General features: G+C 35.8%; 1 protein-coding gene across 6 annotated transcripts in view; it reads left to right on the forward strand.

Moving 5' to 3' along the window:
* Positions 1-24,924, forward strand: part of Apc (APC regulator of WNT signaling pathway) — a 96,314-nt gene that overhangs the window by 44,271 nt on the left and 27,119 nt on the right. For all 6 annotated transcript variants that reach the window (XM_042692160.1, XM_042692163.1, XM_042692164.1 and 3 more), the window contains exons 3-8: positions 63-147; positions 1,377-1,578; positions 4,519-4,627; positions 8,299-8,412; positions 16,210-16,293; positions 22,307-22,411. In XM_042692160.1, the coding sequence (XP_042548094.1) occupies positions 63-147; positions 1,377-1,578; positions 4,519-4,627; positions 8,299-8,412; positions 16,210-16,293; positions 22,307-22,411 (699 nt within the window). The remainder of the gene's footprint in view (positions 1-62; positions 148-1,376; positions 1,579-4,518; positions 4,628-8,298; positions 8,413-16,209; positions 16,294-22,306; positions 22,412-24,924) is intronic.

Raw genomic sequence — 24,924 nt, forward strand, 5'->3', positions numbered from 1 at the left:
ATCTACATGCCAAGATTTTCTGGAGTTTTTTCTTGTCAATATGCTGCATTTTTTTTTAACAGGAAGTACTTAAACAACTACAAGGAAGTATTGAAGATGAAGCTATGGCTTCTTCAGGACAGATTGACTTATTAGAACGTCTAAAAGGTAGTTCTTTAAAAGTGTCTTAATCTAACTTTTAAAGTTCAAATAACTTTTAAATGTATAGATCAAGTACAGATCATCCTGATTTGGATTTTGGTATCTGTTTTGTTTTTGGGTTTTGTTTTGTTTTGTTGGTATATATCACTCTTAGCTATTAGGCTGTAATTCTTTTTTTTTGGGGTGGGGGGAGGGTCCGGTCGTGGGGCCTGAACTTTGGGCCTGGGAACTCTTGAGCTCTTCAGCTCAAGGCTAGTGCTCCTCCACTTGAGCCACAGCGCCACTTCCAGCTTTTTTCTTTTTGCTTATGTGGTGCTGAGGAATCGAACCTAGGGCCTCATGCATGCAAGGCAAGTGCTCTACCACTGAGCCACCTTCCCAGCCCTCCCCCCTTTTTTTTTGTCTGTTGGTTGTGGGCCTGAACTCTGGGCCTGGGCCTGGGCCCTGGCCCTCAGCTCTTCAGCTCAAGGCTAGCACTCTACCACTTGAGCCACAGTGCCACTTTCAGCTTTTTCTGGTTATGTGGTGCTGAGGAATCTAACGTAGGGGCTCATGCCTGCAAGGCATGCACTCTACCACTGAGCCACCTTCCCAGCCCCTAGACTGTAATTCTTAAAGTACAATTATAGAAAAGTGTATTTGCTATCATTTTTGGGTAAATATTAAATTGGTTTTAATTAAACTATTTCATATTTCTTTTTAAAGTATATTGCCATTCTGCCAATCACTAAATAGAACTTTAGTATTCTGTAGACCACAGACTAAGTAGCAGCAGATATATTTAAAGAGTTATCGTTCATCTGGAATAGAAATCTTTGTCTTTTTACATAGTACATCAGTTTATTAACAAGCCTTTTTAATAGAATTTTTAAAAGAATGGTTCTTTTTTTTTTGCCTTAAAATGTCAGTGTCATACAATGAAAGTGCTTATTAATAATTGAAACTAAGCAGAGAAATTACTTTTGTTTCCAAAATATTATCTAAAGGATTTAAGGGAGTACATTTGTCTAATTTTAACATACCACTTATTTTCTAACTCAAGCTGGCATTGAAGGAAAAGATTACGCACTCTGATTCTTTCTAAGTAATTGATTGTTGTTGGGGGTTTTTTTAGTAATGTACATTGTTAGCTAAAATATGAACCAAAGATTTCTTTTTCACATAACATAATTTTGGGAATATTTTACATGACAAAAAGCAGTTGCTACATAAAAAAGTGTTTTTACATTATTTAGAACTTAACTTAGACAGCAGCAATTTCCCTGGAGTGAAACTACGATCAAAAATGTCCCTCCGTTCTTACGGAAGCCGGGAAGGATCTGTATCAAGTCGTTCAGGAGAGTGCAGTCCTGTTCCTATGGGGTCGTTTCCAAGAAGAGGGTTTGTAAATGGAAGCAGAGAAAGTACTGGATATTTAGAAGAACTTGAAAAAGAGAGGTAACTTCTGTTCATTTTATAGTAAATATTGACTTGTACACTCCAAGTTTGTTGATATTATTTTGTAATACCAGATATAGGTTATGAATTTATTGTAGATGATAGCTAACATTTCAAGAACCCATTGCATCTTTGAACACAAACATAATATATAATTGTATTTAAATACTCTATTCCGGGGATTCTAAAGACTTTTCTTTATCACATATCAGATATTCTGCACATTAACTAATACATATGATCATAATATTTATATCTGGTTAACATCTGCAACTTCTTTTTATTTCTTTTTTTTAATTTCTTTTTTTTTGGCGGTGGGGCTTGAACTCTGGGCTTGGGCGCTGTCCTTCAGCTCTTCAGATAAGGCTAACGCTCTACTGCTTGAGCCACAGCACCACTTCCAACATCTGCAACTTCTTTTTAATTAAATGTCTAGTTATTTTTCAACTAAATTGAGTAACTACTAGATCTAGTATATTGGTCTATTACAGGTGGCAAAAAATGGAAACAGTTATTAATTTATCAGTTTTCATACTTAAAAAAGCATTGCTCAAAATGGAATCAGTCAAGGTGCCAACCAAACAATGAAAGGATAGAGAAAATCCAGTATGCCTACACAGTGGAGGGTTATTCATCCCAGAGGAGGAGGGGGCAGAGGGGAAGAAGAGGAGGAATAATAAAATTATTTTGTTTGCAGAAAAATAGAAGTGGTGATGGCTTTTTAAATTTTGGTGCCAATTCTGGGGCTTGAACTCAGGGCCTGGGCACTGTCCCTGGGCTTTTGTGCTCAAGGCTAGTGGTCTACCAGTTTGAACCATCACACCATTTTTTAGTAGTTAATTGGAAATAAGAGTCTCACAGACTTTTCTGCCCAGTCTGGCTTTGAACTTTGATCCTCAAATCTTAGCCTCCTGAGTAGCTAGGATTACAGGTGTGAGCCACCAACCCTGGCTGGAGATCATCATTTTAAGAGAAATAAGCTAGATTAAAAACAGAAATATTGCAACTGAGTGCCAGTGGCTCTTGCCTGTAAACCTAGCTACTGAAGAGGCTGAGATCTGAGGATAGCAATTTGAAGCCAACCCAGATAGAAAAGTTTGTAAAATTGTTTATCTCCAACTAGCCACCAAAAATCTGAAAGTAGAGCTGTGGCTCAAGTGATAGAGTAGTAGTGAAGAACAGTACCCACACCCTGAGGGAAGAGAGGAAGGGATCTAGATCTAAATGTATATGTATATTTGTATATGACATGAATATAAAAAGGGACTATTTGGTTGAGGGAGAGGAAAGAGGAAAAGAGAGGGTGATAAAGACAGGTGAATGTGATTGATGTGCCTTCAAAGTACATTATATTTATTCAGGGAAATAGTACAATAAACCCTTTTGTGGCTGGGTACTGTTGGCTCCTGCCTGTAATCATAGCAGTTTGAAACCAGTCCAGGTAAGAAAGTTCATGTGACTGTTACCTCCAGTTAGCCAGAAGTGTAGCTGTGGCTCAAGTAATAGAGCACAAGCCATGAGCAGGAAAACTCAAGGACAGTGCCCGTGCCCTGAGTTCAAGCCCCAGGACTGGCGAAAAAATAAGTAAATAAATCCGTTTGTACAAAAATATATGCTAATTTAAAGAAAAACATTGATATAACGTGAGTTCAGAATCCTCATAACTGTTTTACTCTTTTCTTCCTGAAGTTAACATTATCTTATTGTAAACAGAATATGGATCATTATCAAGAATTTTTTTTCAGAAGTAGCACTGTGGCTCAAAGTGGTAGAGTGCTACCCTTGAGCAAAAGAGCTCAGACAACATCCTGGCCCTGAGTTCAAACCCCACATCACATCTGACAGAAAAAAAAATAATTTTTTTCGAGTGTTTCATGTTTCCTAAAAAATAACTAATGTACAAATGATACCTAACTATTCTTCCTATTAGAATTCCTAAAATGTCTGTTAGATATTCAGAATGGTAAAGTATATGTTACATATTAATTTTATGACCTTGGTTACTTCATTTGATTTTTTTTTGGCAAGTTCTGTAAAACACAGATTTGGTTCAGCCTCATGGAGTTATGAAAATCTGGTATTAATTTTAGATAAAGAAAATACTCTAAGAAATGTACTCATTATCTTGCCCATGTAATTGTAACCCCTCTATACAGTATTTTCACAATAAAAAAAATACTCAACATATACTGAGAGTGATATTGATAACACCATCAGTTTCTCAGATATTACATAATTTCATCTTCAAATTCACAACTAAGACATATCAGAGAAATTTCTCTTATTTCAATGTTGGTATATTATTTTGGGTGCTAAGAGCTAAAGCCACATTATGTAATTTCTAATTCTCTCATTTTGTTTCTGGCAGCATTCCTGCTCTTCTTACCTTATTAGTATACTTTCTTACCTTATTAGTATACTTTTTTTTTTTTTGGTCAGTCATGGGGATTGAATTCAGGGGCTAGGTGTTGTCCCTAAGCTTTTTTCCTCAAGGCTAGTCTCTACCACTTTGAGGCACAGCTCCACTTCCAGTTTTTCATGGTTAATTGGAGAGAGAAGTTTCATAGCCTTTCCTGCTTGTGCTGGCTTTGAACTGAGATCCTCAGATCTTGGCCTCCTGAGTAGATAGGATTATAGACATCAGCCACCAGCACCTGGCTCTTATTAGTATACTTTTTATTCTTATACTAGTTTTGGATTTTGTTACATATAATAAAATAGCTGTACCTTTTACTTCTCATCATATTCTTAGACTATAAATAAGAAAGTATTTGGTTGAAATGTAAGTATCATAATTATAACACTCTTAAGTCCTAACTTCAAAAATCCAAATGACTGTTTTTGTTCATTCATTACTAGTAGCTTTAATAGTGATTAAGGATTGCTCTTATGCCATCTGTATTAGCATTGTATAAACTTATCTTTCTTTAAAAAAAATAGATCATTACTCCTTGCTGATCTTGACAAAGAGGAAAAGGAAAAAGACTGGTATTATGCTCAACTTCAGAATCTCACTAAAAGAATAGATAGTCTTCCTTTAACTGAAAACGTAAGTAACTTGGCAGTACCACTTATTTTAGAATTTAACAATTTGACTTTTAAAAATTCCTAAGTTAAGCTGGGCACCGATGGCTCATGCCCATAATCGTAGCTACTCAGGAGGCTGAGATCTGAGGATCACAGTTCAAAGCCAGCACAGGCAGGAAAGGCTGTGAAACTTTTTTATCTCCAATAAACTACCAGAAAACTGGAAGTGGCATTGTGGTTCAAGTGGTAGAGCACTAGCCTTGAGTGAAGAGCCTAGGGACAATGTCTAGGCCCAGAGTTCAAGCCCCATGATCACCATCACCAACAACAAAATTCCTAAGTTAAAACGTTTGGTGGTATGTAACTGTATACAAATGTGTTAACTGAAATACAATAGATTAAAGAGAGATCTCAAATAGTGTAATCCCTTAGAAAGCCAAAATCAGAGTTCAGTACTAGACACTTGAAAGGAGTAGGATGGGGCCAAAGGGAAAGAGGTGGATTAATGAAGAAGAGAAGTGGAAAATGCAGACAAGAATCTAATTTATATCCTACAAAATTTAAGAAGAGGGAGAGAGGGGGTAGATAGGGGAAGGGATGGGTGAGAATGTTGGAAGAGGTAACACTGATATTGATCAAGAGATACTGTATACATTATATTAATAAACTGTATTTATAAACTTCGTTAAATGGCAACTTCATTGTACAACTACTTAAGATAATTTTTTAATGTATTTTTCAAAAAAAGACCTGAGTTGCTGGGTGCCATAAATTTATGTGTGTAATCTTAGCAGGAGGTTGAGATCCAAGGATCACTGTTGGAAGCCATCCCAGGCAGGAAAGGCTTTGAGACTGTAATCTCCAATTAACCACCAAAAGCCAGAAGTGGAGCTGTGTCTCGAGTGGTAGAGTGCTAGCCTTGAGCACAGAAGCACAGAGATAGTGCCTAGTCTCTGAGTTCAAGCCTCAGGACCAACATACACACGCACACATGTGCGCACGGTTACACATACACACACACATACACACACACATAGTTATCTATTAAAAATTCAAGATAACTGAAGTAATTTGTAAATTTTAATAACAATTCTAACCTGAATATATGTTTGGGCAACCATTTTGTTTTTTTAATTCTGTCTGTTGAATTTCCAAACACACTGTTTGAATATTTATTATCTGTCCCTTTTTTATACAGTATTACAGATATCATGCCAGATAGTTTTTGCAATAAAATCATATTGAAGCTATAGCCATGCTCTTACTATTTTTTGTGGGATCCACACTTCCTCTTACAAATATATCTATGTAAAAAAAAGCTCTCCCCTCCTCCTCATAACCTCTCTGTATTAGCTATTTTATACATGGACTGGCATAAATTAAGGAAGTTTCTGAAATACTTTCATAATGTTATGCCTATATGTTTCAACTGTTACTCATCTTTTTTATATATTCTTTCTTTTTGGTATCAGTAGTGGAGCTTGAACTAAGGACTCCTGCCTTGCTTTTTCCACCCAGCGTTGGAATTCTACCTCTTGAGCCATACCTTCACTTCCAGCTTTTTGCTGGTTAACTGGAGATAGAAGTCTCATGGACTTCTTCCTATTGTAGTTTAGACTGTAATCTTCAGATCCTAGCTTCCTGAGTCTCTAGGATTTCAGATATGAGCCCCCAGTGCCTGGCAGATCTTTTATTTAATTTCAAAGAGAGAACAAATTAAAATTAAACTACTTGCTTTTTTAGATTTTTTTTTTTTTAGTTTCCAAGATTAGCACTTTTGAGAAAACATAGTAACTTAAAAAGATACAAGGAGAAGTAAAACTCTTTTCAAAACATGTAATTAGATTTCCTGAGTGGAGGTTAGAACTGGAGGTTTAAATGCTCATTTTCCTAGAACAATCACTGTTGAGCAGGAGAAAAAGCATCCCTTTCCCTGACAGTGTCCTTAAGGTCTTCCTGGGAATTAAGAAGACCTAATTTGGATATGGCTGAAGAGATACATTCTGCATGATATGGCGTGTTCCTTACACATGAAAGGGGTGAGAACTGCTCTGACTTAAAATGACAATACAGTTTGGAGTCCTTAGACTAGAATATTATTCTGATTCAGAGATGTCTCATGCAGTTCTCTGTAGGCACAGAGAGCATGTAATATCTATAGCAGTTGCTTCTCAGCCTTTTAGCTAAGATCAAGTGAAAAAATCTAAAGCATTTCCTCATTCCTTTTATGGCATTATTCCTTCCATAAAACTCTGTTACTATAATTTTATCTAGTCATATTTTACTTTTTCCTCTTCATCCTTTGTAATCTTGGCATACAGTGTCTGATATTTTTTTTATTGTGAAAATACTGTACAGAGGGGTTACAATTACATGAGCAAGATAATGAGTACATTTCTTATCAAGCATTATAGCCTCCTCCTTTGTTTCCCCTTCCCATCCCATCCTCCCCCACCCAACCCTCCTCCCCCCCACCAAAGTTGTAAAGTTCGTTTTCAACATAATGACTTGTACATCTCATTGTTGCAATGGGTCCACCTGTATCCCTATCCCTATTTAAACGATTTGTTTTTCCCTTCCCCTCCACAAATTATACCAACGTCATATACAGTGAAAGCAGGGGTCCGTGGGGGAGGGACATACAAAGCAACAAAGAAATAATCTTATAAATGTGTTAGAAACAATCGCATGAAAGAAAAAAAATTTTAATACTATCTTAGTGTTCATTTCCCTAACATCAACTCATCTGACCTTTTCTGCTTGACTCAGACATATACTAGATATTACAAATAAGGGAAACCATGGGACCTACGTTTCTTTGAGCCTAGCTTACTTCACTTAATATAATTTTTCTAAGTCTTTCCATTTCCTAACAAATGGGGAAATAGTGTCTGATATTTTAATTGAAGAATTATTTTAAACACTATGATTAAGTACTTTTTATTTCTTTTTGATTTGCTCCACTTTGAGGCTTTTTACCAAAGTTTGTGTTAATTTTTTCCAGTTTATTAATGGTTGTATTACACATAAGCATTTTCTTAGCTTTACAAATGGAAAAATTCCGTTTAGTGTATGTATGGATGTATGTATGTACATATATATATATATATATATATATATATATATACACAGATCTTATAGGTAATGCACCTATTTATTGATTTTTCCATACTACTTATAGTAACATGCTAGTTTTAATAGTTAAACTAGTACCTCTCTAGAAAAATAATACTGCTTTAGAAAAAGCATAAGGGAACTGAAGCTAGGCTCACCCTAACTAAACCAAGGACATATTTTAATAGTCAAACCATTTTGGGGAGGAAAGGGTTTGAGAGGGAAAAAAATTGGGAAAAAACAATGGAAGAAGTGACACTGTTCATAAAGAAATGTACTCATTACCTAATCTGTATAACGGTAACCTCTCTATACATCACCTTCACAATAAAAATAAATTTTAAACCATTTCTAACCTTATAGCAACTGTTTTAACTCTACATCGTATCAGGGACTCAGATTGAATCTAGCACCTATAATCAGTTTTTTAAAATTCCTTGGAATAAAAATAATTTTCTCATGTACAGGACTTACACAGTGGCTTACTCATTTTCTTTATTTGTATTTATATGGCCTTTGGCTTTACTGGAATAAACAAGCACAATAATACTAATATTTTTATATTATTTGTGGTTTTAGTTTTCCTTACAAACAGATATGACCAGAAGGCAACTGGAATATGAAGCGAGACAAATCAGAGTTGCTATGGATGAACAACTAGGTACTTGCCAAGATATGGAAAAACGAGCACAGGTAAATTATTTTAAGCTATAAAAATGACAGCTCTGTTAACATTAAATTTTGTCATTAAAGATATTTATGGGACTAGAGATAGAGCCCAGTGGTAAAATATTGCTTCATATATACAAGTCTCTGAGATCAATCCTCAGCACTGTTTCAAGATAATCTTTCATGGATGCTGCATTGTAACCAATTTTCACATAATATTGTCTCTACCATACTTCGTTTCCCTTGGTACCATTCTGTCCTGCCTTATAGTCATAAGGAGAAGGTATTGATCATAGTACCTGATAATATACTTCAGCTCTCCTTTGATTTTTACTTCATATAATCTTAAGTATGTATAATGGTTTTGAAAATTACATCACCATTTTCAAGTTTTGCACCAAGACTAAAAAGGAAGGAAGGAAACATAACAAAACCAAAGGCAAGATTAAATAAGTTGGGTAAAAAGTACTTGCATATTTCTACACTGGACTGTTGTCAAGAGAAAACATTAACTTTGTTATCAACAATTTTCATAGGTTACTGAATTTAGTATACTAATTTTCATAAGTCTCATAGAGGCCTTGATGGTTAACTTGTCTGTTCCAAAATAAGTATAAGGACTTTCCTTGCTTTGGGTTTTTGTTTGTTTTTTCAACTTTTGGCACACAAAGTTTTTTTAAGTAAAAAGCAAATAAGTAGACAAATACTTGATGTATAAATACATATCTGTGTTTGTAAGGTTTATTTCATAGTTTAAAAATATAACATAAGACATTTTATATTCTCCAAATATTACATAAGACATTTTTATATTCTCCAAATATAAGACTATCTTTCATGTGGTAGCTTCCTAAATATAAGGTATAGTCTATGTTCAAATATGATTGTAGATGAAGGTAATACTTAGCACCCATACTGTGAAATATTTCATAGTCTATACCTGTTAGTTCCACAACTCTCTAGTGTGTACTTAGAATATGTGTGCTCATGTATTTGCATTCATGTACGCATGTATTACCATATTACAAAATATGAACATAATACTGTTTCCTTGCCCATTCACTTTGAAAGTGAAACTTTATACCTTTAGATTGAAAACATGTGAATGTTTCTGATTGAGTAGGAAAGAATTTCTTAAAACCTAAAAGAGTAATTATAAATAAAAGACATAATTTTTACTATAATAAAATTAAGAATTTATCTTCATCTTTCTTGTACCTTATAGAAAGTAAAAAGTAATAAGTTATTGTCATATAGCTAGGCATTGAAATCGATGAGATGTTAGGTATGAAGATTTTTGTGAGACACAAAATCAATGTGTTACCAAAAATTTAATCAATAACCCTTAGAAGAAAGCTTAATTGAAGTTCTTTGGGGGTATTTTGTTCACATATATGTTGATATAGTAATTTTTTATTTAATTCTAGAATACAGTGTTTTGCAATATAAAATTTTACTTCATATTTTGAAAAACATCGTGTTCTTTTTTCTGAAAATAACCATACGAATCTTAGGATTAATGACATATCATAAGATAAACAGACAAATGACAGAAATGTTCATGACACATATGATAGTATTAGTATGCCTTCTATATGTGGAGTACATTTCAGATTAATTGTAAGAAAAACCAGGTAGCAAAAAAGTGAGATGTAAGTCAGGCATGATAAGGTACACTTGTGATCAGCCTACTGAGTGCAGTAGGCTGAATCCAAAGGTTTGAGTTCAGAGACAGCCTCAAAATACTATATATCCTGAACCTGTCATTCATAAATAAATAAATCTAATACGAATCTCAACACAAAATAATTTTAGTTAGTTAATATGAAAAGATGTTTAAACATGAGTAATAAAGGGAAATGTAACATAAAAAACTATCTTTTTGGACTATCAGGCTGGCAAAATCAATGCCATTTGAAAACACTCAAAAAAAAATTTTTTTTTTTTTTTGCCAGTCCTGGAGCTTGAACTCAGAGCCTGGGCACTGCCCTTGAGCCTCCCTGTGCTTAAAACTAGCACTCTACCACTTGATCCACAGCACCACATCTGGCTTTTTCTGTTTATGTGGTGCTGAGGAATTTAACCCAGGGCTTCATGCATACGAAGCAAGCACTCTACCACTAATCCACATACCCAGCCCCAAAACACTCAATATTGATGGAGGACAGCTTTGTGCTATATACCAAAATTAAAATGCTTATGCCTCTGACCCTGTAATTCTATCGTACTTCTAGGAATATGTCCTTCAGAAATTCTTGCTTTAGGGTACAATAATAGAGATATTATATCTTTTATGATACTCATTGTAACACGAGTAAGATCTTAAAAGGAACTATTTAAATGCTCATTATTTGGAGATGCATGAAATAAATGATTGTGTCAATATTCATCAGTTCAAATTACTAAGGTAGTAGACATGTAGTAGCCAGAACATTCCTTCACCTCCTAACTCATGCTTAATTGGGAAGAAACCAGAAAAACTCACAAAGGTCTGAAGCTATGAGAAAAAAAATGTAAAGAAAAGGAATGGATAAGAATGCCAAACAAAATTAAAATAGGGCACAAGTTTTTTAACACAAGTATTTATGGAAAGTCATATGCTTTATATTAATTTAAGAAAATAGGGCTGCACAGTATAACCCCCGCTTTCAATGTATTTGATGTCAGTATAACTTATGGAGGAGATGGGGAAAAACAAGTCATTTAAGGATTCAGGTGGACCTGTTGCAACAATGAGAAGTACAAATTGTCATGTCAAAAAGGAGCTTTACAATGTCGGTGAGGGGGGAGCGGGGGAGGGGGGGGAAGGGGGGAGGGGGAGGCTGGGAAGGGAGGTGAAGGGTAAACAAAGGAGGAGGCTGCAATGCTTGGTAAGAAATGTATGCATTATCTTGCCCATGTAAGTGTAATCCCTCTGTACAGTATGTTCACAAATAAAATAAAATTTAAAAAAAAAAAAAGAAAATAGGGCTGGGAAGGTGGCTCAGTGGTAGAGCGCTTGCCTTGCATGCTTGAGGCCCTGGGTTCGATTCCTCAGCACCACATAAGCAAAAAAGAAAAAAGCCGGAAGTGGCGCTGTGACTCAAGTGGTAGAGCGCTAGCCTTGAGCTGAAGAGCTAAGGGACAGAGTTCAGGCCCCACGACCGGACCCCCCCCCCCCCCCAAAAAAAAAAAAAAAAAAAAAACAGAAAAAAGAAAAGAAAGAAAAAAAAAGAAAATAGGGAAATAGTGAGATTATATAATTTTAGTAATTAAAATGTGGTTGAGGTACTTATTGTCATTACTATATTTAACTTAACTTTGGAGGCTCCTCTATAGATGCAAGTAGAAAAATAAAGTGTTATACTAGATCTTATAGTCATATGCAGAAACTGTTTTAAAAAGAGTCCCAAGTGCACAGTAGATAAGTGAGAGACTTCACAAATGGGATTACATCAAACTAAAAAGTTTCTGCACAGCAAAGGACATAGTTACTAAACTAGAAAGACAGCCAACAGACTGGAGAAGATTTTTTACCAGCAAAGGCCTAGTATCCATGATATACAAGAATTCAATAAACTAACCTCTCCCAGAGCTAATAAACCAATCACTAAATGGGCAGAGGAGCTAAAGAGAGACTTCTCAGAAGAATAGGTAAGAGTGGCAAAGAAACATGAAGAAATGCTGAACATCGCTGGCAATGAAGGAAACACAAATCAAAGCAACTAAGGTTCTATCTCATCCCAGTTAGATTGGCCAACATCATGAATTTAAACAACAGATTTTGTTGGGGATGTGGGGCAAAAGGAACCTTATTTCACTGTTGCTAGGAATGTAAACTAGTACAACTATTCTGGACAGCAATCTGGAGGTTACTTAAAAAACCAAACATAGATCTTCCCTACCACCCAGCCATAGCATTCCTGAGCATCTACCCAGAACTTCACAAACTAGGATGTCATAAAGACACTTGCACATCCATGTTCATTGCTGTACTATTCACAATAGCCAAGTTGTAGGAATAGCCCAGATACCTTATAGTAGTTGGATGGATCAAAAATGTGGTACTTATACACAGTGGAATTTTAACAGCCATTAGAATAATTGTATGTCATTTACAGGGCAATGGATGAACCTAGAACAAATTGTGTTAAGTGAGGTAAGCCAAGCTCAGAGAAACAAATGACACATGTTTAATCTCATTTGCAGAAGTGAGAACTAAAATACATTAAATAAATATACATTAAATAAATACATTAAATAAAATACATAAAATAAATTATACAGGACTCTATAGACATTCACATATAGTGAAACCAAAGGAAGATATTCTTAGGTGCAATTCCCATGTGCCTCTGATTATATAAAATTGTATTTGTCAAAATTAACTCCAAGAAATGGAAACAGTTTTTTCTTTGTTTTCTTGCTTTCTTTCTTTTTTGTTGGCTTGTTTGTTCATTTGTCTTTGGGAGGGTTGTCAAAGGCACAGAAATAGAGGGACAAAGGTGAGTAAATATAGCAGTGGTACTCACTAGACACTATGTTGAAACTGAACAATACAAGTTGTGGGTGGGATAAAACTAGAGGGAAAAACTAGACAAGAGCAAAGGGAGGGGTTCCATTGTCTAAGAAGAAATGTAGGCATACCTGACATGTAACTTAATTCTTCTGTACATCACCTTTATAATAACAATTTTTTAAAAACTTTTAAAAAGAAAAATAGTGTTATAAGTAAGCTATTTCCCACAAGAAAGTGATAATTGTCACTTGTAAATGAGATTGCCTAGAAAAACCCTAAAAGTTGAACCAAAAAGTATTTTGACTAGTAAGAATTTAGTAAAGTAACATTTGTTTTTTCCTATTCATTTTATTGTTTGCTTTTCTTTTTTCTTTTTTTTTCCAAATACTGGGGCTTGAACTCAAGGGTAGGTGCTCTCACTTAGCTTTTTAGTGACAGAATACAGCTTAACTCGTGCCTACAGTCCCAGGAAATCCTCATTAAGAGTGGATAGGAGGCCAGATGCTGGTACTTGACACCTGTAATTCTAGCTACTCAGCAGGCTGAGATCTGAGGAATCACAGTTTGAAGCCAGCCCAGGCTGAAAAATCTGAGACTCCTATCTCCAATTAACTAGCATAAAACAAATGAAGGTGTGGCTCAAATGGTTCAAAGCTAGCCCAGGCAGAAAAGTCTCTGAGACTCATCTCTAATTACCAGAAAACTCAAAAGTGGAGCTGTGGCTCAAAATGGTAGAGTGCTAGCCTTGAGCTCAAGAACAGGGCCCAGCCCCTGAGTTCAAGCCCCACAACTGAACAGAAACAGGGGGGGGGAGGGAGGAAAGGAAGGGGAGAGAGAGAGAGGGAGAGAGAGAGAGAGAGAGGAGATCCTGCTTACTCATTTATGCTAGTCCTGTGGCTTGAACTTAGGGCCTGAGTACTGCTCCTGAGCTTTTGGTTTTTCTTTCTTTGCTCAAGGCTGGTACTGTACTGTACCACTTCTGACTTTTTGCTGGTTAGTTGCAGATAGAGCCTCATAGACTTTCCTGCTGAGGCTGGCTTTGAGCCAAGATCCTCTGATCTCAGCTTTCTGAGTAGGATTTTAGGCATGATCCACAGGCAGCTGGCAAGCTCACAAGTGTCTCTCTCTTTTTTGGGGGGGAGGGGCAGGGTTATTTGTGAGGTTTGAACTCAGGGCCTAGGCACTGTCCCTGAGCTTTTTTTCCCCTCAAGGCTAGCACTCTACTACTTTGAGCCACAGTGGTACTTCCTGTTTCCTGCTGGTTAATTGTAGTTAAAAGTCCTTCCTGGAAAAAGTAAAACCCTCCCTCTTTGCAGATGACATAATCCTGTACTTAAAGAACCTCATAGGGCTGGGAAGGTGGCTCAGTGGTAGAGTGCTTACCTTGCATGCATGCGGCCCTAGGTTCAATTCCTCAGCACCACATAAGCAGAAAAAGCTGGGAAGTGGCACTGCGGCTTAAGTGGTAGAGCAGTAGCCTTGAGCTGAAGAGCTGAGGGACAGTGCCCAGGCCCAGAGTTCAGACCCCACAACCGACAAGAAAAAAAAAAAAAAGAATCCCATAGACTCCTCTCCCAGTTTACTCAAGCTGATCCAAAACTTTGGTAAACTGGCAGGATATAAAATTAACCCTCAAAAATTAGTAGCTTTTAAGAAAGGAACCAACCCAGATGCCCCTCGGTAGATGAATGGATCAAGAAAATGTGGTATATTTATACAATGGAATTCTGTGCCTCCATCAGAAAGAATGACATCGCCTATTCGTTAGGAAATGGAAAGACTTGGAAAAAATATATTAAGTGAAATAAGCCAGGCCCAAAGGAACATAGGTCCCATGGTTTCCCTCATTTGTAATAATGAGTATTAATGTCTAGTCTAGGATAGTCCTAGCAGAGGATCACAGTTGCTCAATAGCTATGTACATATGACCATATAAATTATGCTAATTGAAATGAACTCCAAGAAATGGAAACAAGGGGGGGGGGGCTGTTTTGTTTTTTAATGTACTGTGGGAAGTTATTTCTTTTTTCCTTTTTTCCCTCCTTTGGCTTATCCTCTGCTGTCACTTTTTTATATTGGTATGCTGTGTCTTGTATGTGTTTATCTGATTTGGGGAAGGAAAAGGGAACAATGAAATGGTGAGACAAAGGACAAAGAGTGAGCCAATACAACAACAGTATTCACAAGACTGTTGAAAATTAAGGAGGGAGGGAGTAATACTGTTTGAAAAGAAATGTACTCATTACCTTATTTATGTAACTAACCCCTCTGGACATCACTCACAATAAAATTAAATTAAAAATAAAAAAGAATCTTGCATGCCCAGGCTGTCTTTGAACCAGCCTCCTGAGTAGCTACGATTACAGGCATGAGCCACCAACACCAGCTTCAGACTTTTCTCATGGGTTAGATACCAAAAAAAATTTAGAAACTAGTTTCTTTTTTTCTTTTTCTTTTTTCTTTCTTTTTTTTTTTTCAGTCATGGGGCTTGAACTCTGGGCTTGGGCACTGTCCTTGCCCTCTTCAGCTCAAGGTGAGCACTCTACCACTTGAGCCACAGCACCACTTCCGGTTTTCTAGTGGTTTATTGGAGATAAGAGTCTCACGGACTTTCCTGCCTGGGCTGGCTTTGAACCACAATCCTCAGATCTCAGCCTCCTGAGTAGCTAGGATTACAGGTGTGAGCCACCCATGCCCGGCTTAGAAACTAGTTTTTAATACTGTTTTACTTCATTGTCACTTTATTATTACAATGTCAGGTATAGGATTATCGTAAGAAATGGTACAACCATTTTAATGCTTCTTCATACCTGTGTAATGATTATTGTAACCTTAATTTTTAAAAATGACTTCAGTTTTTATCGTTTTAAGTAATTAGGTTTTTTTCTACTTTTGCTAGTATTCATAAAAATAAGAACAAAGTCTTGCTTTAATAAAGAAAGCATTTTTTTCACATTATTTCACTTTTATGTGATTGAGTCTGTAGTTATTTGTGGTACCAGATGATCTCTTTACAATAGGAAAGCAAAAGCTACACAATCTTTGTGATCTTTGTGTTGAAGATAAAAGTAATGTTAAGTTGAAGTAGGTGCTTGGAAAGTCTGAAAAATACTTCTACCTTTTAACAGAAGTTACTTTGCGGGGAGGGGGGTTACTACTACTTAAACCTTATTTTTATTAAAACAAGTATATGTATACATACTTGATTGCTTATGTAAGAGTTTAGCATAACCCTGAGTTGTTAAATGGTAGCGTAGTATAATTATTTATACTTAATGTGTTTACTAAAAACATCTCTAACTTGGTGTCTTACTTTATTTTAGCGAAGACTAGCCAGAATCCAACAAATAGAAAAGGACATACTTCGTATACGACAGCTTTTACAATCCCAAGCAACTGAAGCAGAGGTTAGTATTTCCTTAATTTTTGTTTGTATATAAATACAGGTAATTGTCTAAGAAAGAAAGTGTTATTGATATATGGATATTCTAGAAAATTGAGGTTTTGGTGGAGTTTTTTGTTGGTGTTTTGTTTTTTGTACTGATCATGGGGTTTGAAATCTGGGTCTGGGTTCTGTCCCTGAGCTTTTTTGCTCAAAGCTAGTATTCTACCACTTGAACCACAGCTCCACTTCTGGCTTTTTTTTGTTTTTTTTTGTTTTTTGTAGGTGGTGGGGCTTGCACTCTGGGCTTGGGCCCTGTTCCTGAGCTCTTCAGCTTAAGGCTAGTGCTCCACCATTTGAGCCACTGCTCCACTTCTGCTTTCCTGAGTGTTTATTGGAGATAAGAGTCTCACAGGAAAAAAAAAAAAAAAGAGTCTCACAGACTTTCCTGCCAGGGCTGGCTTTGAACCACAATCCTCAGATCTCAGCCTCCTGAGTAGCTAGACTTACAGATGTGAGCCACTGGCACCTGGCTATTCTTCCTGTTTCTTTGGTTCTTAATTGGAGATGAGTCTCATGGAGTTTCCTGCCCAGGTTGGCTTCAAACCATCATCCTCAGATTTCAACCTCCTGAATTACTAGGATTACAGGCATGGGCCACTAGTGTATAGCTGAATTGAGATACTTTTTAAGTTTTTTATGAAATTAAGATACCAAAAACTTTGACTATCTTGATTTGTTCATAGTATCTATGTCAATATATATGTATATATTATAACAATTAGCTTAATTTAGCTATCATCACTCTGTAAGTCAGCCTCTTCCTTGTATATAATCCAAAGTAAGAATTGATTGAACATTTTTACTTGTGCTTACTCACAAACCCCATTAAAATGATAGTTTTAAAGCATAAAGACCAAGAGGGGGTAATACAAAAATTTAAGGATCTAAAAAGCAGATGAAAACTTATAGCTATTCTATTCTATCATATTGTAGGAAATTATTCCTAAATCAGCAATAGAAAAGTCATTTAAACACAGTATTCTATTGAGTCCCAAAATATTCCAGAACTGGCTTCTACTGGTTAGCTCTAGATATGTGCATTACAAAAAGGCTGAAAGCAGAGAGCATGATTAAAAAGCTGCTAAGAAGCAAATGAGCCTTCCAGTAACCACAGAACTAGGCAAATGCTCCTCCTTTCTACTCCTAACAAAAGATGTCTTTTAGCTGGATGCCAATGGCTCATGCCTGTAATCCTAGCTATTCAGGACGCTGAGATCTGAGGATCAAGTTCAAAGCCAGCCCAGGCAGGAAAGTCTTTGAGACTCTATTTCTTTCTTTCTTTTTTTTTTTTTTTTTGGTCAATCATGGGGCTTAAACTCTGGGCCTGGGCTACAGTGCCACTTCCGGTTTTCAGGTGGCTTATTGGAGATAGGAGTCTCACCATCTTTTCTGCCCGGGCTGGTTTTGAACCGCGATCCTCAGATCTCAGCCTCCTGAGTAGCTAGGATTACAGGTGTGAGCCACCAGCGCCCGGCCTCCTTGAGACATTCTTATTTCCAGTAAACCACCAGAAAACCCGAATTGGTGCTGTGGTTCAAGTGGTAGAGCGCTAGCCTTGAGCTAAGAGCTCAGGGACAGTGCCCAGGCCCAGAGTTCAAGCCCCACAGCTAACCACCCCCCTCCCCCCCCCCCCAAAAAAAAATCTTAAAGTTGTAGAGAAGGAAGGGGAAAATTTTACACGAAGGAACAAGAATATATAAAAGTGTATGTGCGTGTGTGTTTAGATTATAAACAGCAGAAGCTGGGAAGTTGGGTTCCAATTGCTTTAAATCTTCAGAAAATTATTTTTAGCTCCGTTGACACTAATTCTTTGCCATTACTTGGTGTCATATAATTCTGTTCAATTAGGATCCTAACTGCCTAGATTAGTATTAGCCCATAAGTAAAAGATAGTTATTTACCAGACTATTCTCATTTCACTTACCAGTCCAAATTTTGAAACCACCCACATTTCTCCCTGTCTGACTATAAATCCCACCCAAGTAGATGTATTGCATGGATTCCATTCTGACATTACCTGGAATTAGCACAGATCCTACAGGTTAGAGACAAAGTTCTTTAATTGACACCACTTTGTGTGCTAGCCAATAATTTTGGGTGGCCCCAAGCCATCCACCCTTGTTTCAAGCAGTTTACAAACTTAGAGCTTCCCACAGTCCTCTCTGTTTAAATTTTTCCTAGAATGACTCACTGAAAGCTCTCTACTTAGGGATGTAGTTTTATTATAAGGGTACAGATCATGGAAGAGATAGGATAGAGGGTCATATAGAACTTCTCCATGTCTCCTTGATGTCTCTTTATAGTATCTCCTTTTGCAGCACTGTTACAAGTTTATTTTGGGTTGGGATTTACAAGCTTTTGTGTTTTTTTTTTTTTTTAATTTGGGAATGTGAAATGGTGTGAACGCTTGAAAATGTTTGGCAGTTCCTCAAAATACAATTACGATATAACCCAATATTTGCACTCACTCCTAGGTAGCTAAGAGAAATGTTCATAGAAGCTTTATTCATTGTGGCCCAAAATAGAAACAGTACAAATGTGCATAAACAAAATATGGTATATCTTTCCAATAAGACACTATTCTGCAATAAAAAGTACTTGTTCAGCAGATATTGATACATAACATAACATGGATGAACTTTAAAAATCTTCTTAATAAAATAATCCAGACTGTGCCTAGAAAAGGAAATTTATAAAGACAAAAGGTAGATTAGTGGTTGCCTGAGTCTGTGAGTTAGGAGTACTATGAGGATTAACTGAAAACAGGCAGGAGAGATCTTATTGGAATGATGAAAGTATATATAACATATATGAAATTATAATACTGGATTATGGTGATGCTTGGTAAATTTGCTGAAAAAACATTTAATTGAACACTTAAACTGAATAGCTTTTCTGGCATGTAAATTCTTCAACAGAATTATTTAAACAAATTTTCCCATTCCTATCTTGTACTGTAGGAAAACTTGGAGAAGTGTCACCAAGTGTAGGAATTAGGAATATCATTATGACTATTTTGTTAGGAGCCAGCAGCTTGTTAGTTGTAATTTCAGACAGTGATCTAAGATGGAAGTAGACCTGTAGACTAGCCAGAGTCAATGGAAAAAATAAGAAATGAGCAAAGAAAAATTTTTATAATGTCTTTTTAAAAATTTTTTTATTATAAAGATAACTGTACAGAGGGGTTACAGTTACATGAGTTAGATGAGTACATTTCCTGTCACGCCTTATTACCCACTCTTTTGTTTTCCCCTATTATCTCTTCTCTCCCCAACTCCTCCCTCCCTACCAAGTTGTAAGGTTTGTTTTCAACATAGTGTCTTATACTTCTCATTGTTACAAGGAATCAATCCTGTATCCTTGTTTCAGCATTTTGTTATTTCCCCTCCCCTCCCCAAATTAGAAAAATGTATATACAAGATACACGGCACCAGAATCAAATACAGTGACAACAGGGATTATACCATGGGGGAAGAACATACAAAAGAAACAAAAAAAAATCACATAGTACATTAACAACAGTGACAAAGAAAAACCTTCTGTGTCCCTATCTTGGAGTTCATTTTTCTTAGCATCATTTTCCATGGTCATATGTAGCTTTTGACCTTTTCGAGCAAAGAAAATTTTAAGTGGGTAAGTGGTAAGTTGGGCTCTAGTGTTAGACTGCAAAAGTTGTAATTCTACCTTTCCCATTTACTAGGCATACAACTAAAAGTACATAACAAAAGCAACTTAGATTCTCTGTGCCTCTCATTTCTTTATCTAATAAATGAGAGTCATGATAGTACTAGGGTTGGTAGGAGCATTAAGTGAACCGAAAGAGTAGTGTACTCTACTTGACCTATGTTAACTGTAACCCCTCTGTACAATTAAAACATTACAAAAATCAAATGATTAACACCTAGTAAATACTAGATACTTTAAAACTTTGTCATATTCATTATCATTACCATGACACTTTAAAAAAATTTTTTTTTCCTTTTTCTTGGACCTTGATAGGCCATTCTTCTGTCTAGACATTAATTATTGTAGTTATTGCTTTTGGCCTATTTCTTTTTTTCTTGGTATCTTCTATCCCTTTACCAGTATCACTAATGCTTAGCACTTAGTTATGATCTATACACTATTGTTTCTTACTTTCTAGCTCTAAACTCCAGATTCCTAAATCTGTGTTCCTATTGTACATCTCCATTTAGATGTATGAAACCTACTTTAAGTTCAGTATATCTAAAATATAAATTATCTCCTCCTAAGTACTCTTTACTATCTACCTTTCACCATAAAAAAAACCCATATCCTCCTTCAATTGTCATGATTCTGCAAATGATTCCTCTATTGTGAGCTAATAATCATAGGAGTAATACTTTACACCAGACCTTTTCCTCTACTTCCCATAATCAATCTAGCACCATACTCTTACCAGATTTATATAGGTGGCTGTACTTTTATGTGTATCACTGATCCCCTTTTGCAAAGGAAGCATTTATATCAATAGCCTCCTAACTACTATTTCCTGCCTACTTAAACCAGTTTAAAATTTGACTTAAAAGTCAGTTTGAGCTGGGTGCTGGTGTCTCATGCCTGTAATCTTAGCTACTCAGGAGACTGAGATCTGAGGGTTGTGATTCGAAGCCAGCCAGGGCAGGACTGCCCAGAAAAGGCAGAAGCCATTTTTCCCTTCCCAGGCCGTTTGCATATTGTATTTTGTTTGCCTAGGATATTCATTCTCTATTCCTTTACTTTTTCCTAATTATTTATTTCCTAATTATTCCTAATTTCCTAATTATTCAAACAGCTCTTTCCTAGCCCTAAGCCTATGTCACATCTCTATGTTACATACCCTCATAGTGCCTTAGGCATTATTTTCATAGCATTTGTTTGGCAGTTTTAACTTTACTTTTTCATTATTTCTGTATCCAAATAGACTGCAAGCTTCAAGCAATCATAGCATTGTAGTCCCTAGTACCTAGAACAAGGAGATGTTAGTAATTATATTTTCTGGGAATATATCAACATCATTATACTATCACATCTTTATGGTCTTAGTGATCTTTCATTTATTTCTTTAGGTTGATATTATATATTTCTGTTCTTACTGATTTTGTTGAATTTTAGGGTGTGGATTATTGTGTACTGCCTCACATTTGCTTACATGTAACTATTACTATTTAATTGGTAAAAATATCACATGTAAATTAGTTTAAGTCGTATTTTAAAATGATCTAGGAAAGCTTAAGGTTTAAGGAAACTCCAGTGGAAACCATTTTGTAATATAATTATCAATGATTGTGTCACATTACTAAAGCATAACTTTTATTTTAAAATATAGTTTTCAAGAGAAAGTACACCAGTGTTTCTGTAAAAATAGTGGAATATTCTTTTCTTTGGCTTTGCAGTGTTGTTTTTACAATGACTTCTTTTTATAATCTGTCATTTTTATTTAATATAAGAGATAGTGGTTGTATTAGAAAGAGTTTTGATTTTAGTCATTATCAGAATCTAAGAGCTTGTGGTTTGGTTTCACATGAATTATCTTGGCAGAATATATATCTTTATATATATTCTCTGAATAAATACGCCTACACAAAGGTGTTTGTAAGCTTAGGTGATAGTTCATTACATTTGCGGCCCCATTAAATACCAGGATCGTGTGACCTTGCAGAAAAGTCAGCTATTTGTTGGGTTATCTTCCTGATAGCTATGTGAGCACAGCTGGTAGAGGATGGTGTTTCTGTGCGTGTCAGAAAATCCTTTGTCTTGTGCAGCTCCAATCCTCCAGGGATACAATTCACTTTCTTCTTGCTGAGATAGTCAGCTGCTGGCCATGCTTGAGGTTGTGAAGTGTAACGTGCAGTTTCATGCTTTTGTCAGCCTGTATCATTGATTAATTCAGAGCTTTAAAGAAAAAAAAAAGCTGTGGGCTAAGAGAACATACTCCATTTTTGTATATAATGATGCCAACTCCATGTTAACAGAGGTCATCTCAGAGCAAGCATGAAGCAGGCTCACATGAAGCTGAGCGGCAGAATGAAGGTCAAGGAGTGGCAGAAATCAACATGGCAACTTCTAGCAGTGGCCAGGTAAATATATTATCATGTTTTTAAATGAACTGTTTCAATATCAAAAAGAATGATAGAGTGGAATGATTCACAAAATAATTTGTAAATCTTAACGGTTTTCTTAGAATAGATATCTATCATTTTCCTTATTATATTTAATAATGATGTTTCCTAAATTTCTAAGTATATCTTGATAGCTCTAGATCATGTTTCTGTTTTACTTTAATGATTAGTGTGCATAGTTTTTTTGAAAAATAGTTTGGATACATGTATGCTTGACCTAGTTATTGCTTCCATTGAATAGGTTTGCTCTTTTCTCTAAGGCATTCTGTGTAAAGACATTTTCATGTTTTGTTGGTTGTTTTTTCAATCACAAGGACTTTCTCATAGTTCTAATTTTCTGTAGTACTTCAAGATCACACAGTATAGGAAGGCAAATTTTACTAGAAAAGAGGATTCTAATGTTAATCAAGTTTAACTATTGCCACATTATTGTTAGCATCAATAGAAATTGTCACCAGTTTTCAATTAAAGTTTTATTAAAATGTAGCCTGATATGACAGTTTTCATTGAGATGTTTTTGTATTTTCCAAATTTTCTTCAACAAATACATTTATATTTTTGCTGAGTGATTTTTTTTTCTTTAAATGGAGTTTCTCTAAATTGGCTATAAGATTGTTTCCTACTGACAACATAAAGGATTTCTTTGATCTTTTTGTGTTTATTTTGATAATACTGTTGATTTTTAAGAAGAATATGCTTCAGTAGCTTATTGAAATTTAATGCTTAAAATGCCCCATACTTACATATTTAAATTTATTTTATTGAGCTAAAACAAAGAAAATGCTTCCCTAAGTATTACTACTTAGCAAAATATAAAAAAATTCTTAAGTAGTAAATCAGGACAAAAGCAATTAAATAACATTTGGGATCTTTCTCTGTTGTTTAGGAAATTATTTGGGAAGTTTATATATTTATATATAATATATAGGTATATATGTTTATATATTTATATACATATATGTAGAAGGAAGAAAAGTGTAGTCATTTGACAGAAAAAAATGCTTTCCTAGTGTATCAGGTCATATTGTAATTGTTGTATACTTTGAAATCTTTATATACCCATAATAATTCAGATCTATGTGACACTAGCTATATCAAAGTATATTCTAAGTAGGTTATTATGTTTACTATAAAAAATGAAGCTACTAAAAATTTTTAAAAAATTAGAAAATGTGTAGAATATTTGTAATGGTGAAGTAGGTAGGAAAACTATAAAGGAAGGGTCAATAGGCTTACCTACCAGTGTGAATCTTCAGTATGCCAGGAAGTCATAACAAGATTGTACGAGAAAAGTCAGGATCACAGTACTTGCAAACAATTATGACAAGCTAAAAGTTAAAATTCTGAATACATATAGTATTTACAAATCAATTCCTAAAGACTTGAAAAGTAAGCCATGCACATGAGTAGGAAATTAAAATGAGAAATTAAAATAGTAAATATGTGGAAAGATGATCAGTTTTGCTAGTGATGATATCCTAAGTATAAATTACAACTAAAAGGAGATGGGAGTTATTGGGTTATCAGAGATAAATGACAGCATTGATAAGAGTCAGTACACAAACACTCTCAAAATGCTTTGTGTACCAGTCCTGTAGCACACACAGGATACTTCAAGGGTGAGCCACGGCTCTACTTCTGCCTTCTTAGTGGTTAAAGATAAGAGTCTCTTCCTGCCTGGGCAGCTTCCAGTGATCCTTGGATTTCAGCCTCTTGAGTAGCTAGGATTATAGGTGTAAGCCACTAGGGCCTGGCTCAGATTGCTTTTAGTAGTATGAATGAAATGAAACCACCTTTCTAGACAGCAATTTTGTAAAAAATCATTACAACAGTCAAGAGTAGTCAGGTATGTTTGAAGTCAATCATCGTATTATTTATATAGGTAACAGATAATTAGAAGTAATCCATATGAGCTGGGTGCTCGTGGCTCATGCCTGTAATCCTAGCTACTCAGGAGGCTGAAATCTGAGGATCACAGCTCAAAGCCAGCCCAGGCAGGAAAGTTCATGAAACTCTTATCTCCAATTGACCACCAGAAACCCAGAAGTGGTGCTGTAGCTCAAGTGGTAGAGTGTTAAACGTGAGCTGAAGAGCTGAGGGACAAGGCCCAGGCCCAGAGTTCAAACCCCACGACTGACCAAAAAAAAAAAAAAAGGAAAAAGAAGTAATCCATATGATATTAACTGGTATGTAATGAGTTATTCCATGATAGGAAGTTAAATGGCTTTGTGGGCTAGGAATGTGGCTTAGTGATAGAGTGCTTGCCTAGCATGCATGAAGCCTGGAGTTCGATTCCTTAGTACCACATAAACAGAAAAATCTGGAAGTGGTGCTATGGCTCAAGTGGTAGAGCGCTAGCCTTGAGCACAGTGCCCAGGCCCTGAGTTCAAGCCCAGCAAGCAAACAAGCAAGCAAGCAAATAAATAAATAAATGGCTTTTTGTCAGGAAACCAGAAAATCCCCCTCCTCAG

Source organism: Dipodomys spectabilis, unplaced genomic scaffold (assembly GCF_019054845.1).
Source record: "Dipodomys spectabilis isolate Male_0828 unplaced genomic scaffold, ASM1905484v1 ptg000147l, whole genome shotgun sequence".
NCBI classification, from domain to species: domain Eukaryota; kingdom Metazoa; phylum Chordata; class Mammalia; order Rodentia; family Heteromyidae; genus Dipodomys; species Dipodomys spectabilis.